This window comes from Plecotus auritus, assembly GCF_963455305.1.
Source record: "Plecotus auritus genome assembly, chromosome: 6".
Classification (NCBI taxonomy): Eukaryota; Metazoa; Chordata; class Mammalia; order Chiroptera; family Vespertilionidae; genus Plecotus; species Plecotus auritus.
In genome coordinates, this window is record NC_137773.1 from 75,859,533 (window position 1) to 75,877,091 (window position 17,559).

At 44.8% G+C, this 17,559-nt stretch overlaps 1 protein-coding gene across 1 annotated transcript in view; it reads left to right on the plus strand.

Moving 5' to 3' along the window:
- The window catches only part of GALNTL6 (polypeptide N-acetylgalactosaminyltransferase like 6), a 1,018,136-nt gene that overhangs the window by 985,759 nt on the left and 14,818 nt on the right, over positions 1–17,559 (plus strand). The window contains exons 11-12 of the mRNA XM_080673354.1: positions 3,017–3,133; positions 15,086–15,235. Coding sequence (XP_080529480.1) covers positions 3,017–3,133; positions 15,086–15,235 — 267 coding nt within the window. The remainder of the gene's footprint in view (positions 1–3,016; positions 3,134–15,085; positions 15,236–17,559) is intronic.

Here is a 17,559-nt window from a genome sequence, read left to right on the forward strand (position 1 = left end):
TGGCTTCCAGAGAGGTTTATCCCATTGTCTACACAGGTGCCAATTGAGTGAGAATTTAGAAAATTCAGGAGTTTAGAAAATGGGCCTCCTCCATTCCTGCCAGAGCCCTTCCGAGCTCACGGCATTTAGAAACAGAACATGGCTCTCTGGGAGGCATCGGCGTGAATCCACGGGCAGATCTGGCCGAGCTGCCAGTTGGTGTCGCTGGCTCCTGTGTGCCCTTTTCTTCACCACATCCCTTTTCCAAGAGCAGAGCCCCTCCCGTGAGTGAGCACCAGGCCAGCCCACTGAGGGGAACAGACTCCCCCTCTGCAGCCAAGCCGCTGTAGCCTGTAAACTGCTGCTTTTTCCCAAAATGCCATTCAGAGCTCCTGGATGCAAGCGGAGGACACAATTGTGCCCTGAAGATGTCTTTGGCATCAACTAATGCAGGTTCTCTAAGAAGAGTCTGTGAGTTAAACGGCCCAACAATGAAAAGACAGCCCTGCCAGGGCTCCTGTCAGGCAGCTGCCAGTTAGATGGCTGGAGAGACGACACCTGCACTCAGATAAGGAGATCAAATGGGAGCGTCACAGAGCGTGCCAGGCTCAAGACAGAGACAGCAACTTCAAACTGTTGACCTTCTGGGTGTTTCTATTTCGCCAACGAAACTCTCGCTCACCAAGGCATTGCTTTTACAAAAAAGCGCATTTTAAGGTTGGATCCCCAAATCCCATCGTCAAGTTCCTCCCTGGTACCTGTTGGAAGAAGGAGGAGGAAAAGGAAAAGAAGGGAGAGTGAATCACAGGCACTTGGATACCAGCCAAGCCCATTCCCTGTTTTTCAGGATTTCCCATGCTACTAAGTGGAGGGATGCTATTAGTTTGCAAGGGGTGGGAGGCAAGCATTTTCCCTAATTCAGGGTTCAGATTTGGAGTCTATCATCCCAGGAAAATGAGTGCAAAGGTACTTGTATGTATTTACTCACAGTTCATTTGTTTTTGGGGAAAAGGTCCGTAGCCTTCCTTGGATTCTCAGAGAGGTCTGTAGGCCAAACTAGGTTAAGAATCGTTGCCCCTGCCCTAGCCAGTTTGGCTCAGTGGATAGAGCGTCAGCCTGTGGACTGAAAGGTCCCAGGTTTGATTCGAGTCCAGGGCACATGCTCAGGTTGTGGGCTCGATCCCCAGGAAGGGGCGTGCAGGAGGCAGCTGGTGGATGATTCTCTCTCATCAGTGATGTTTCCCTCTCTCTCTCCCTCTCCCTTCCACTCTGAAATCAATAAAAATACATTTTTTAAAAAAAGAACCGTTGCCCCTACATTATTTCACATTCCCTTTTATCAGGGACAGAGACCCAGAAAGTAGAGCTCCACTAGTACAAGATCAACCCAACCTGTGGCCAAATTCCCTGAATAAGGAAACTGGTACCCACCACATTGACTCCCTCCTGAATGACATCACACCATCCTCCACTCCTAAAGTAAGTGAGGTGTGAAATAGCCCTCTCCACCCCCACCTCATTCCAGCATCATTTATTCCTTTCATGTCACCCAGTATATTTCCTTACAACCTTTTCTCCACCTCATTGCCCCACCCAAGTAGAATAGGCCCAGGGCAGGCATCTTTGGTCGTGGGCACAGTCCTTATCTTCTCTACTCATTCTGGGCAAAAGAACCTTGACTAAGATGATCAGCTGAGTACATCCTGTTCCTGTTCCTATTCTTCACAGCATCTAAAGGGATTATTTTAATCCAGGACTATACAAAGGCATAAAAAGGATGCAGCTATTTGAGCTTATCCACACCTGCATACCTAAATAACAACTGTAAACAATACCCAACTCTGACTCCAGGATGTCGTTCTGATGAGAACAGGAGAACTGGTGAGATCTTCAGGCAGAAAGATTGGACATAGGGATATGTCTGTGTCCAAACTCTCTGTTCCTGTTTCTGCTTTTGATACTTTTCATAGTCCGCCCTTTTCCCACTGCTAACAATTCAGTTCCTTCTATCAGTGTCAGTATAATAATTATAAAGAACTATTAGTTATCAGTCTTTTTTTGTGTGTGTTGTTCTGCAACTTGTCACAGGTCAGACTTTATGTAGAGAATCTTTATCCAGTATAGTATTGCACCAATAATGCTCTTTGCTATTTTGCTAATGCTGTAGGGTGACAGGTTACATTTGTCAGCCAGGTATAGATATAGACCAAGACCATCCCAGGCAAACTATAATGTCAAGGTCACCTTATCCTTCCCAGAACCATACAGTGCTCAGGATTCACTCTCTTTCACCTCACACTTTACCTGCATCACCTGCCTCATTGGCAATCTCTCCCCCAGGTAGGGTGCAAATGGTAGAAGATGCTTTTGAGCAAGAAGATAACAAATTCCTAACTTTGAATTCCTAACCTCCTGAAGAAGAAATAGCTCCCATTTTAGAAAAGTTATGAACTTTACACTGCTCCCTGTGTTGCATGTCACACATTCTTTTGCTGGAGTCAGCCACAGCTTGCTCTTCAACCTTCTCATGTTATTTTACATGTAGACTGGACCATATTATTTTTACTTCCCTGTTTTCACCATAAATTGCACATAAATTTAAAGCATCATTCAATAATTATGAAATAGCTCTCTCTGCCCTAGCCGGTTTGGCTCAGTGGATAGAGCGTCGGCCTGGGGACTGAAGGGTCCCGGGTTCGATTCCAGTCAAGGGCATGTGCCTTGGTTGCGGGCACATCCCCAGTAGGGGGCGTGCAGGAGGCAGCTGATCGATGCTTCTCTCTCATCGATGTTTCCATCTCTCTGTCCTTCTCCCTTCCTCTCTGTAAAAAATCAATAAAATATATTAAAAAAAGAAAAGAAATAGCTCTCTCTCTCTCTCTCTCTCTCTCACACACACACACACACACACACACACACACACACACACATACACACACACACACCAACTGCTGAGTCTATGCCAGAATTCTCATAGATAACATAGAGCTAGAGGTAAAACTAAAAATGGCCTCATGCTCACTCTTCCTTTCCACAGATTCGAAACGTAGCAGCCAATCTCTGTGTGGACAGCAAGCATGGAGCCACGGGAACAGAGCTCAGGCTGGACATCTGTGTCAAGGATGGTTCTGAAAGGACATGGTCTCATGAGCAGGTATGCCGGCTCCCAGAAGCCGTGGGATAGGGGCCGAGGCAGGCACGGGGGACACAGTGGGAAGGAAGCTCCAGAGGGGCTGTGTGGGACCTGGGGGGAGGCCATGGTTCTGTAGGTGAGTGAATCACTTCCCTTCTTTGTTTCTGTTCCTCCTCAGAGCAGTTGTGATCCTCAGTGGAGATCATGTATAAAAATGTGCTTTAAGTTGTAGGAAGGATGGAAGAAATGTTGACTGTGGCCCTAGTCTCATATTTCCTTTCCCAGAATATAGTTTTCAAACCATGAAAGGCCTGTCTGAGGCTGTGGAACTCTTCCAACTAAATTTCATGGTTTTCACGAAAGACTCTATGCTACTCCATAAGTTTGTGTGACTTTAATCTTATTTTCGCCCTCCGACTGTTTATTGAAAATAATATTTTACATACACCTCTTGTTGTTGTAGGAGTTTGTAATCTCACACATGAAAGATACCTTGGAGGCAATAACACCCCGTGAAGGATGAGCTTCATGGGATACGTAAAGGCTATGTGTTGCTTTTGATTGAGAAAACCTTTCAGTGCTGCTCAGTTTATGAAGTGAGGTGTGACCCCTGACCCGCTTTGAAGCTTGACAAGCCCTCATGAGGGGCTTTTTTCACACTGCGTCCCTATTGTGGTGTTTTAATTTTTAACTATAAACTATTTCAAATAGGAAACTATAAAAAAATATTATACCAAGCATTTATATACTCATCATGCAGATTTAACAAGCATCTACAGCTATTTCCATATATTTTTTTAAAGAATAAAATTTAAGCCCTAGCTGGTTTAGCTCAGTGGATAGAGCATTGGCCTGTGGACTAAAGGGTCCCAGGTTCATTTCTGGTCAGGGGCACATGCCCAGGTTTCAAGCTTGATCCCCCGTGGGGGCAGGGGAGAGGCAGCCAATCAATGATTCTCTCTCATCATTGATGTTTCTATCTCTTTCGCCCTCTCCCTTCCTCACTGAAATCAATAAAATATATATTTTTTAAAAAGAATAAAATTTACAAATACAATAAAAGCCCCTACCCCGCCTTGCTACTCCCCTCTCTCCCTCTGAAAAATGATATATTCCATGTTCAAGATAGTATGTCCTCCCTATGCTTTCTGCTCCCCAGAATTGTCCATAATGCCTCTCTTAGGAAAACCAAAAGGAGACAAGCAATTTCCATTGAAGTATTAGTGATGTTCTATTCTGCTCCGTTCTGTTCTGTTCTGTTCTGTTTGAGATATTCCTAAGTGTCTATCTTTTCTATTATGAGTAAAAACCCGCTGTGCCATCCTAGGGTCTTCCAGAGTCCTCAGGTGTGCTGAGACTCAGCATAGTGGCACTGCCACCCACTGCCCCTTCCTGCCCCACCTCTAGCCTGACTTCCTGGGCAGAGCAGCATCATTCAGGAAAGCACCCATGCACCGAATCCATAGCACCATCCAGAATTAATTCAGTCAATCACTGAACCAACAATGCCCCTTCCACCCCAAGCCACTAATCTGGTCCTTGCACTCTTTTTTAAATATATATATACTAGAGGCCCGGTGCACGAAATTCTTGCACAGGGGGGTGGGTCCCTCAGCCCAGCCTGCACCCTCTCTAATCTGGGACCCCTTGAGGGATGTCCAACTCCCTGTTTAGAAATGGGCAGTCAGACATCCCTCTCACAATCCAGGACTACTGGCCCCCAACCGCTCACCTGCCTGCCTGCCTGATTGCCCCTAACCACTTCTGCCTACCAGCCTGATCACCCCCTAACCACTCCCCTGCCAGTCTGATCAACACCTAACTGCTCCCCTGCTGGCCTGATTGCCCCTAACTGCCCTCCCCTACCAGCCTGGTCTCCCCTAACTGCCCTCCCCTGCCAGCCTGGTTGCCCCTAACTGTCCTCCCCTGCAGGCCTGGTTGCTCCCAACTGCCCTCCTTTGCAGGCCTGGTCCCCCCTCAACTGCCCTCCCTTGCAGGCCTGGTCCCTCCCAACTGCCCTCCCCTGCTGGCCTGATTGTCTGCAACTGCCCTGCTCTGCTGGCCATCTTGTGGTGGCCATCTTGTGTCCACATGGGGGCAGCTATCATGTGCGTTGGAGTGACAATTTGCATATTGCCTTTTTATTAGATAGGATATTGATTTCAGAGAGGAAGGAAGAGGGAGAGAGAGATAGAAACATCAGTGATGAGAGAGAATCATTGATTGGCTGCCTCCTGTACGCCCACACTGGGGAGCAAGCCTGCACACACACACACACACACACACACACACACACACACACACACCCTCACCCCCAGCATGTGTCCTGACCAGGAATCAATCTGTGACCTCTTGATTCATAGGTTGATGCTCAACCACCGAGCCACGCCGGCAGTGGGAGGTCCTTGTACTCTTATCCCACAAGCTCATGATGTTCTAGCAGGATCCTGGGCCATGCAGTCAGGCCCACCTAGATTTCAGCCCGTTTACCCTGTGTGTCCTTGTGGAGTTACTAAACTTTTCTAGGCCATAGTCCCTCCCTCTTTAAGTAGGGACAGCAGTTCAGCTCACAACAGGGTTATTATGAGAATAAGTCATGTCTATAATATAACAGCATCTTGTACATGTAGTCAGTGCAGAGTAAATATACTTTTCGGCCTTCTCCCAGTCCTCCCCCCAGAGCGCTTCATGCTAATACCAAATTAGAACTCTCTCAGGTCCCAGGTAGCTGCCACACACCAAACACTCTTTATCGTTCACTCAGATCTCTATCCTACAGCGTGTCACACTGATCAGATGGGCTTTGAGGAAGACTGCAGCCCCAGGACTCACTGATAGGAAAGGAACGTCAGTAAAAGCTGACTCACCTCCCCCTTTTCCTGTCTCTCTGTAAGCACCACAGGGAAGCTACCAGAGGTGTGAGATAGCTTTGGCCTGTTACCTCCAAGAAGCAATTCTGCCTTCAGCCTGAGAGCAAGAGAGAAGGGTTCAGAGGCCTCCCAGTAAGACTGGTACGTAGAGAGGAAAGGTTATTTTTTTAAAAGGAAAAAGAAAAGGGAGCATACCATAAGGAAAATACTTGTCTGAAGGGCCAAATTCCTCTCTGCCAACTCTATTCAGCCCAACCAGGAACCAGACCGAGGCAGCTGGTTGATAGGAGGTACGCATACCTGAATGCCTGAATCAGGAGGAATATTTCTATCCCCTGTTTTCTGGACTTCAGATTTTATTTGCCCGCTGAAAATAAAGATATATATAAAACCAACTCTAAGGTATACACTTAAAAAATTGTTCTTTTATTTTCCTCCCAGCTCAGGCAAAACTGTAAACATCTATGGCATGTAATTCAAGAAATAGTCAGCAGAGGGCAGCACTAGACAAGCGGACATAAGAGGAGCTGAAGGGACGGACCAGTTAATAAATCTCTTTAAAAAGATTTCCAATCTCTAGAGACTGAAAGCAGAGCTACAGGAAGATTAAACAAGGTTGACAGCAAGTAGAAAATAAATCATATTTAAAATGTGCACCACGCTATATTGACTTGGAGGTGAAAACATTGCAAGCCGCTTTGTTTTCTAGTAATTAACTGCAAGCTTTATTCAATATATAACTCAATGACTTATAAGAAATAGGTCTCATTCTTTTACATTTAGATTAACATTCCTGAATGAGAGAAGAAGTATATCAGGACAGGAAAATTATAGCTATTCTTTTTCATTCAAAAGCATTCATAGAACACAAAAGGGACACTTAGGAGAGCTCAAATGATCCTGTATTTTTTAAATAAACACAATAGTTACATGGACATTAAAGAAGAGTCTATTGAAGCACCTTTTTTTAGTTGAGGGGAAATAATATATTACCACTGTTTCCAAACAGGGAAGATGAGTTTGAACTTTATTCTCCAACACAGATATACATGAATCCCAACAACTATAAAAAAGACAATTGGAAAAACACTTATGCAGAAAGGTCTATGAAATATGAACATTCCTATTTAAGAGCACAATCATTAGTCTTACTAAGACCATAGACAACTTCTGAGAGGGAATTCGTTGTAGGGGAAATACTTAAACTTTGAAAGGAGAGAAACTACCAGTTAGAATAGCAGCCCTGACGTGTTTCTTTTCTTGTTAATTCTTTTTTTAAAAATCATTTTTTACTTTTCAGTTCTAGTTGACATACAATATCAGGTGTACACCCCAGAGATGAGACATTATATAACTTGCTAAGTGGTCATCCCGGTAAATCTCATCCCCATCTGACACCACACATAGTTATTAGAATATTATGGACCATATTCCTCATGCTGCACTTCACATCCCCTTGACTATTCTGTAACAACCAATTTGCTCTTCTTCATCCTTTCTCGCCCATCCCCCCAAGCCCCCTCCCATCTGGCAACCCTGAAAATGTCCTCTGTATCTATGAGTCTGCGTCTGTTCTGCTTGTTCGTTTCTTTTGTTTTTTAGAGTCGATTGCTGATAGATAAGATTGTTGCAGAGCACCAGGAATGACTAATGTGACGTCTATGAAGGAAGCCAATGTCTGGTTCATTTTTCAGGGCCATCTATTTAGCAGTTGGATATCACCGTAGCATTGTGTGCTGGCTTTCAGTTTCCTTTAAGGACCAAGAAAGAAAACTAAAATTAGACTGTAGGTCTGGAAAGGATACTCCCCAGTGGCCATTATATTATGAGTCCCTGGGAAGGGGGAGGAGAGGAGGGGAAGGAGTGAGATGGGGGGGAGCGGGTGAGCCCTGGTGCTGTTTGGCCAGGCAGCAGCTCTGATTGCATTCTGGGGAGGAAGCGCTGACTGCAGTGGAGCAGGCCTTGGTCCTGCTGAGGAAGCAGACAAAAGCTCCCTTTCAAAGACCTGGAGGGGAGATGTGCAAACACAGACGAAGCAGGTCCCTGCCTGTGGTAAAAGGGCAGACTCTGGGACATAGTCTCACTCTCCGGACAGAGCACATGGATGGGTACAAATTGCAGAAAAGGATGTGTGCTATCTCCCATAGCTGCCAACCACATAGCAAAATATCACCCCCTATAGAGAGAAAAATATTTTTAATCTTCCCAAATCAGGTAGCAAGGCTATGGAAGTGTATTTGCAGTACTGTGTCTAGTGAGCTTATTCATGCAGTACAATGCAGACACAGGCAACATTACTCACACCACATTAATGTTGAAGCAAAGATGTAGGAGTTATGTGTCATTCTGAATCTACATTTGAAAGTATCACTTTACAGAAGAAAGCAGAGCCCTGGCCGGTGTGGCTCAGTTGGTTGGAGCGTCATCCCATCACTGGAAGGTCACAGGTTCGATTCTGGTCAGGGCACATACCTGGGTTTTGGGTTCAACCTCTGGGGTGGGTACAGGAGGCAATCAAGCCATGTGTCTCGCTCACACTGATGTTTCGCTCTCTCTCCCTCCCTTTCTAAGAAATAGTAGTGAAAGTAATATCAATTTACTCTAAAATTGAGGGATGGAGGTTAAAAAAACTCATAAGTTATTTTCTGGGAAATCTAAATTCTTCTGTCTGTAAGAAACAGCCCAAGGGTAGAAGACAAACTATGAATGTCACAATAACATCACCCAAGGCAAACAGTGGCAATGCTTTCATAATGTCTGCTTGTTTTTGCCTTGACAAGGCGCACACAGAAAAGTGTGCCTAATGAATGAAACACTCGATGCCTGATTGCTTTGACATGGCCATTATGGTAAGATAAATGGCAATAGAATGCATTTCAAAAACATAAGAGAAAACATTTTTAGCTAATGGTAGAGGCAACAGAGTAAGACAATGAACACAATCTGAAGCTGTATCACGTGGGAAAGTAATCACCAGGTAATAATAACAATACATAAAACACTGAAGACTGCAAGCTAATAATCAGTCTACAAATCTAGTGACTATTGCACTATAATAATAAATCTGGAAATAAGAAATAAAAGTCACCTAAAGATGCCCTGCAATATAATTGTGACAATACATGAATAAATCTGTCCAAGAGACAAATCTGTGTAAGTGTGCCTTAACACAGGTATTCTTTTGGACCTAACAGATTCTTTATTAACAAGTAAGACAAGCAAAACATAAGAAAGAAATAAGTAAGAAAAACTGTTATAAAGCCATTTGACCCCTGCAGGCCTGATTTTCCTCAACTGTATAATAAGAGGCTGTTCTAAGTCATGATCATGGTCCCTTTTGGCTCCAGCCTTCTGAGAGTACAGCAGGTCCTCCAATCATGCCATATTGTTCAGCTTGGTTCCGTTATAACATTGATGAGATGCCATAGCAACTTCACTCTTGTTTATATCAATTAGCCTATGCTAAAATTGGTTTCGTTATATGTTGTTTCACTTAAAGTCACAGAACCTATCAATGATGTTCAGTGAGGACTGACTGTATAAATACCAAAAAGAGATACAGAGACAGAGAGGCAGAAAGACATCAACAGAGAGGGAAATGGATTAACCAGTGAAAACCACTGGTTCCTGCATTGCTTGGTCTGTTTATAGTACCAAGGAAATTTGACATTTAAATAAAATATTTAATCAATGGCAATGGCAAGCTTAGAGGTCGGGAAATAATAGATAACTGAGCCTAATATCATTGAAGTTGGAAGTTCAACAAATAATAATATGGTTGATATTGTAATTAGACCCAAAGAGAACAAATTCTTTTGACGGACCAACAAGATTGATTCGTTCGTCTTCAAGCTATTCCAATACACTTTTTTTGGTTAATATAATGAGTGCAAGTTTTTATTTATTTGGTAGAAATTGTATTGAACATTCATTGTGTGTCATGAGTTGTTCTGGGTGCTGGAAACATGAAGATAAAAAAGGTATGATTCCTGCCATTAAAGATCTCACTGTCTGGTGGGAGATACAGAAACATAAATGGACAAACATGATGAAATAAGGTAAGGATGGCGAGGAGTAAGGAGCTCAAACAGGAAGGCTGCTTGGAGGAACGGACAGCTGAACTGATGTTGGCCTTCCAACCAAGGGAACTCTCATGAACAAAGTCACAGGAGGGAAAATATAGCCTCACTGATGCAAGGGACTGTAAATGTTTCATTGTTGCTGGAAGGTAAACTAAAGGGAAGAGATGCAGCTGTAAAAAAAAAAAAAAAATGGCAAAGAGCAGGTTGTGGAGAGTTCTTTCTGTGCTAAAGAGTTTGAACTTTATCCTGTAGGCAGGGGTCCTCAAACTTTTTAAACAGGGGGCCAGTTCACTGTCCCTCAGACCGTTGGAGGGCCGGACTATAGTTTAAAAAAAAACTATGAACAAATTCCTATGTGCACTGCGGGCCCGGGACGAGTCGGTTGCTAAGCAGGACAGGCAGCGGCACCCGGCGGGCCGGATAAATGTCCTCAGCAGGCCGCATGTGGCCCATGGGCCGTAGTTTGAGGACCCCTGCCTAGAGATTATATGCAAATATTGTGGGATTTTAGGTTGAGAGGTAGCATGGCCAAAGAGGCATTTCAAACTGACTTCTCTGGAGGCTGAGGAGGACAAACAGGAAAGAATTTCAAAAGGAAGGTGGGGATGAAACTAATTAGGTCATTTTAGTAGTCCAGGGCAACAGTAGTGGAGATAGAAAGGAAGAGATACTTGCAGCAATATTTGGAAGACAAAAAATGGCCAGACTTGTTAAATGATTAGATGAATAGGGTGAGGGAGACAAAAGAGACAGGCTAACAAGTTGGATGATCTGACCACCAACTAAAACAAAATACAGGAATAGAAACAGGCTTAGAAGGGATGAAAATCAATTAAATTTAGGATGTGTTGAACTTGAGATGTCCATGTAGGAAAATCCTACATGGAATTGGACTAACACAGATTAGTTATCAGCTCATTGTCAAGAGTTGAATTGAGCATATTTAAGACCAACAAGAAAGGTGCAAGGACAGAGGGTCTACGGGAGAACCCAGAGCGACACCTCTGTTGAAGAGATGGATAGAAGAGGATATGGGCAAGATGGAGTTATAGGATAACAAAGCCCAGAATTTCAAAGCCAAGGGAGTTATGAATCCTGGGTTGAAGGGAGTGATCAAAATCAGAAACGCTGCCCTGGCCAGTGTAGCTAGAGCATTGGCCCTTGCACCAAAGGGTATTGGGTTTGATTCCCAGTCAAAGGCGCCTACCTGGGTTACGGATTTGTTCCCCGGCCCTGGTTGGGGCTCGTGCGGGAGGCAACCAATTGATGTGTCTCTCCCACATTGATGTTTCTTTCTCTCTCTTCCTCCATCCCTTCCACTATCCCCCCCACCAAAAAAAAAAAAAAAAAAAAAAAGCAATGGAAAAATATTGTTGGGTGAGGATTTTTTTAAAAAAATCACAAGTACTGAACAGATTTTTGAGAAGTCATTCTTCTGCACAGAAGTTGAATGAATCTAAAAGTGCCTCAGTCCACAATCATATTTAAACAAACAAACAAGAAAAAAACTCAACGGAAAAAGATCACACAATTCCTCTTTATCAATCAATTTTAAATGACTCACCTGAAATCTCTTGTCTTTCTATTCAGAACATGCCTGTTCAGGTCCTGGTTAAAGTGTAAAATGTTTGCTCCTGGCTATAAAGCAAGTTGGGTTCCTGGGCTGAAGAACTCCAAGGAGGCTAGTCGCTAGGGAGAAGAAGCCAGGCATTGCTACATGATGTCATTACCCGGTGCCCACAGCGACTGTGTTCTGGGCTGGGCTGGGCTGTGTGCTCATTTTGTGCCATGGGGTCTTGACAGCGTTGGCTGCAATTGGGTGGGGTGTCGTTCTGGGGTGATGGTGGGGCCTGTGTCCCACTTGGGGGAAGCCGAGTGTTGGTTTGTCGGTGCCAGGTCTGAGGTGCTGTTTAACCTTAAATGGCCAGTGCACATCATAGCAGCTCCTGCGTTGAGCATCTGCCCCCTGGTGGTCAGTGTGTGTCAGAACTACCTGTCAGATGGATGGACACTTAGCCTTTTATATATATAGACTAGTGGCCTGGTGCACAAAATTTGTGCACATTAAAAGGGAATTAATTAGAGGAAATATTTTAATATTGCTATTTGCCCTTTCTCTATAACAGAAGTGTCAGAGATGAAAGAAAATTAGTAAAATGTATATGAAAATCTTCCTCCTGTCAGAGTCTGGGGCACGCCACGGGAACCAAAGTCAAGTCCCTGCCCACCCACATGCACCTCGAAATCATGCGAGACCCAGACCTGGCCAGCCCCACCCCTGCCAAGCCCCGCTGGGTGGGGGGTGCGGCCTCATGTCACCTAGCCTGGTGCCTGGGCAGGGGGGCGTGCCTTGAGGTCCCCGTCAAGCCCCACCGAGTTGGGGGGTGCAGCCTCAGGCCCCCCGGCCTGGCACCAGGGCAGGGGGTATGGCCTCAGTTCCCCTGGCCCAGCACCAGGGCGGGGCCACAGCCTGAGGTCTCCCATCAAGCCCTGCCGGGCGGCAGGCACAGCCTGAGGTCCCCCAGCCTAGTGCCAGGGTGGGGGGTGCGGTCTGACGTCCCCTGCCCCAGTCCAGTGCCACGCAGCCTTACATCCCTGCTGATTGCTCGTTAAGGCTTATTACAGGAACTCGGCCTCCACTGTGGGTGCAGCCATCTTGTGTTATGGAATCCCTGCCTCTGCTGTGGGCACAGCCATCTTTGTTATGGTGTGACAGTCAATTTGCATATTCCCTCTTTATTATATAAGACTAGAGGCCCAGTGCACAAAATTCGTGCACGGGGGCGGCGGGGGGGAGGCGGGTCCCTCAGCCCAGCCTGCACCCTCTCCAATCTGGGACCCCTCAAGGGATGTCCAACTGCCGGTTTAGACCTGATCCCGGTGGGATCGGGCCTAAACGGGCAGTCGGACATCCCTCTCACAATCCAGGACTGCTGGCTCCCAACTGCTCACCTGCCTGCCTTCCTGATTGCCCCTAACCGCTTCTGCCTGCCAGCCTTATCACCCCCTAACCACTCCCCTGCCAGCCTGATTGATGTCTAACTGCTCCCCTGCCAGCCTGTTTGCCCCCAACTTCCCTCCTCTGCTGGCCTGGTAACCCCTAACTGCCCTCCCTTGCAGGCCTGGTCCCTCCACACTGCCCTCCCCTGCTGGCCTGATCACCCACAACTGCCCTCCCTTGAAGGCCTGGTCCCTCCCAAATACCCTCCCCTGCTGGCCATCTTGTGGTGGCCATCTTGTGTCCACATGGGGGCAGGATCTTTGACCACATGGGGGCAGCCATTTTGTGTGTTGGAGTGATGGTCAATCTGCATATTACTCTTTTATTAGATAGGCTAGCTGAGCATTGTGCTTGCTTTATATTAACATGGGGTCCTTGACACCTCTTTCTTTTGCAATTCACAGTTTGGCTTTACACAGCCAGATCTACTTTAAGTTCTATCATAAGAATTATATATACTTACTAAAATTTTAGATTTGGAAGAAATAGGACTCATCTAGTCTATTTTCCCCACTTAAGGATTTTTCCTACTACACCTCTCCTACTCTTGTTTTTTCTCCAAGTCAAACTCAAGAAAATACCCTTTCCCTACAGGAATGTGTTGGGTCTTAAAAAATTTAATACATTATACAATTAATTTAGTGCATCATAAGCAGCATTTTTAAAATAATGGAAATGCATGGATAGGATAGAATAGACTAGGATAGGATGAGGTCAGATGTAATATCAGAGTCTATTAAATCCAGTAAAGATAAATATTGTTTCATGAAACTTGTTTTAGTTTGGGGAAGGGAAGTGTGTTTGTGAGTGTGTGTCTGAGTGTGCATGTGTGTGAGTGTGTGTGTGTGAGTGAGTGGAGTGTATGTGTGCATGTGAGTGTGTGTGCAAGTGTGTGTGTGAGTGCGTGGGAGTGGGAGTATGTGTGTAAGTGTGTGTGAGTGTGCATGTGTGTGAGGGTGAGTGTGAGTGTGTGTTTGCATGTGAGTATGTGTGAGCAAGAGTGTGTGTGTGAATGTGTACATGTATGAATGTGTGAGTGAGTGCACGCATGTATGTGTGCATGTGAGCATGTGTGCATGTGTGTGTCCATGTGTGTACATGTGTTTTAGTGTGTGTGTGTGAATGTGAGTGTGCATGTGTATATGCATAGTGCATGAGTGTGAGTGCATATGTGTGTGCATGTGAGCGTGTGTATATGTGAGTGTGAGTGTGTAAGTGTGTGCATGTGTGTGAGTGTATGAGTCTGTGAGTGTGTGTGAGTGTGTGTGAGTGTGTGTGTGAGTGTGAGAGTGTGTTTGAACTGTACTTCTTACTTCAAAACCTGGCCCTGCATAATTACTCACCACACCCAGGACATTAATTTGCCTATTCTTTACTTCATCAAGCTTAGCTTTCATTTAAACCAATTTTTTTTTAAAATTGCTAACATCAATCCAGCTCAATTCTACTCCTGTGTTGTTTTTTTCCAGTGAGTCTGCTCATTTAGGCTGACTGTGGCATTTTATCCAACTGAAGAATGTGAAGAGCTTCATTAAGGAGTTCTTCCCCTCCTCCCGTCTCCACACCCTTCTCTGTTATTTTTCTAGTACCTAACTGGACACTCCTCATTTGCATTTTTGGCATGTGTGCGTGTGTGTGCAGCTTTACTGCCATGCACTTTATATTACACTAGAGGCCCAATGCACGAAAATTGTGCAAGAGTAGGCCTTCCTTCCCCTGGCTGCCAGCACCGGCTTCCCTCTGGCACCCGGGACCTGGGCTTCCCTGCGGCCGCAGGCAGGCACCAGGGACCAGGCTTCCCTCGCAGCCCAGGCTTCCTCGGGAAGCTTGTCCTGAAGGACATCTATTCTAATTAGCATATTTCGCTTTTATTATATAGGATGCCTTTTTCCACACCTCTATGATGCCAAGACTTAGTTCTTTCTTGTAAGTCACAAAACAGATCTCAGTTGCTCCCCCTGCTCTCGAATGTCTCCAAATGAAACTCACTGCAGCTTTTCTGCTGTTGTTGCTTCGTTAGCTCTTTACTTTCGGATGGAGAGAAGACATTCGACCTGGTGAGCCGCTGCACACCCGCAAGTTCTGCTTCGACGCGATCTCACACAGCAGCCCGGTCACTCTCTATGACTGTCACGGCATGAAGGGGAACCAGCTCTGGGGCTACCGGAAGGTAAGAGTCAGCTCCCGGTGGGCATTCCCAAACTGCCGGGTTAAAGGTCTTCTCACTCAATGTTTTCTTTTAAAGCACACGGATGGAAACTGCTAGCCGGACATGTGTGCACGTGTTTGGCTCACCTGCTTGGAGACCACCAGCAAAGATGAGGGGAAAGATAAGAGTGTGTTGGGAGCAGCATGCTTTTGGCTTTGTTTGTGATGCCTACACCCATCACAACCAGTTATGACTGAAAAATGGCTTTGAACCTGAACACTAGCACCACAAGGGAGGGATGAGTCATATCCCAGTCAATTCTCAAACGGAGGGACCACAAACCCAATAAACACATCAACATAGGTATACTTTTTAAGAGCCCTAATTCTCATGCGCGAACACACAAACACACACACACACACAGAGAGAGAGAGAGAGAGAGAGAGAGAGATTAATGCATCTATTCATTTATTATATATCTCAGGCTCCTTTGCTTGGGAGCTATCTGGGTTATGACAAGTATATTTACACAAATAAGTAGCCATTTATGTAGATGTAATTGTGGCACCCCTTATACAGAAAGGAGCCCATTTGTAATTCGGCCAAAATCCTGCCCACGTAGAGCAAGGAGAACGTATTTGTGGAATTTAAACGTTTAAAGAATAATAAAGTTAACATTTAATGATAGGAAAAAGTTCAAAACAAATATAAAAATCACATCTTATTGAATTTAAAATGAAGAGCAATTTTTATTTTAAAGTATTTTTATTATAAATATTATATAATTCTTTAAAATTCTATGGTTTTTAAGGCAGGACTCAGCTTCTAATTAGCAAATACCTCATAAGCACTATTCTGCTCCTCAAGTTTGTACAACTGCTGGAGGCCCTCACAGCCAGGTGGGAGCTGCCCTGTGTTTGCTTTGTACACTCTGGCATAATTCGACCTTTCCCTGACTATAAGAAACATGTCAGACCAGCCCCTTTAATCATGAGCTTTGGCCATCCTGTGGCTGAGGTAACACCTGTATCCCCTGAAATTACAAAAAGTAAGAGGGGAAAACCTGAAGAGAATCGATGTGGGGGGCCCACTGGTTTTGATACCTATTCACTCACGTAATAAGCTCTCTGGTACTTACACTCACAATGTTATACCCTCCATAATATCTGGCAGATTACGGTTATGTGTTCAGAACAATATGAAATGCCCGTTGTTATATCCTTCTAGAAAACATTTTAAAATCAAAAGCACTAACAGAATATGGCATCAGATAGAATACGGGGAATTACTACAATAGGAGAATCTCACAGTTTCCCTTATGAAATTCATCACACATGATTAATCTTGTCAAACCCTCCTGCTATTCAAAACATCCAGTCTATGTGTGGTGCAATAAGGAAGTTTTTGGTTTTGGTTTGGTTGTTTTTATGGTTAGACTGACCTTTAAGATGTTACTTTCTGGGCACATCAGTGAAATACCTGATTCACCATTTGCCTAGCATGCTGGTGGTCCCTAATAACAGCCCACTTCTCATTACTGTGCATTTATAGCATAAGAGACAGAACACTCAATAATGCGCAGTTAAGCCCAGAAAAGATGGTTGTTTTCATTAGCGAGCTTACAGGGGCTTACAGATGGATAAGACCAGCTAATACATGTGCATGCGGAGCTCCTGGGGAGAGAAAAATGGCTGCGGTGATTTCAAGAGGTAACTTACAGCTTTATCACTTTAAAACCTTTCCGGGATCCTCAGGGACCAGTGAGAGGGAACCATCAGAAGCAATTGCGCTGTGGCTCTTTTCTCAGATCTTCTTGTAGCTGTTTGCCTTGCATTGCTTAGCAAAAGGTTACACTTGCTGTGTATTTATATAACAAGCAAGGTATTTATACATAATCAGAAACATGCCAGAGGCTCGAAATGGAAAGCTTCTGAAATATCTCATCTTAGTCGATGACTCAGGCCTATTCAAATGTACCTTTTTTAGAAAATTCCTCTTGTCTATTTCAAGGGCTACTCCCAAGGCATTCAGAGAGAAACCATGAAGAGAGAAGTCTCTGGGGTTCTGCCTTGTGTGTTTAGATTCGTTACTTGGCCCTGGCACTTTCAGATGGATTAGTAATATTATGAGTCAGCTTTGGCGCTGCTCCTTTATTAGCATACTCATGATTAATATGATCCCAAAGACCCTACTAAGTGCCTAAAGAAACTCAGTGGGCCAGCTCCTAAGCTCTTAAGGTAATCATTACCTCCAACTGTTAAGGAGGCAGTGGGCTAATGCAGTGGTCGGCAAACTCATTAGTCAACAGAGCGGCAAACCGCGGCTCGAGAGCTGCATGTCGCTCG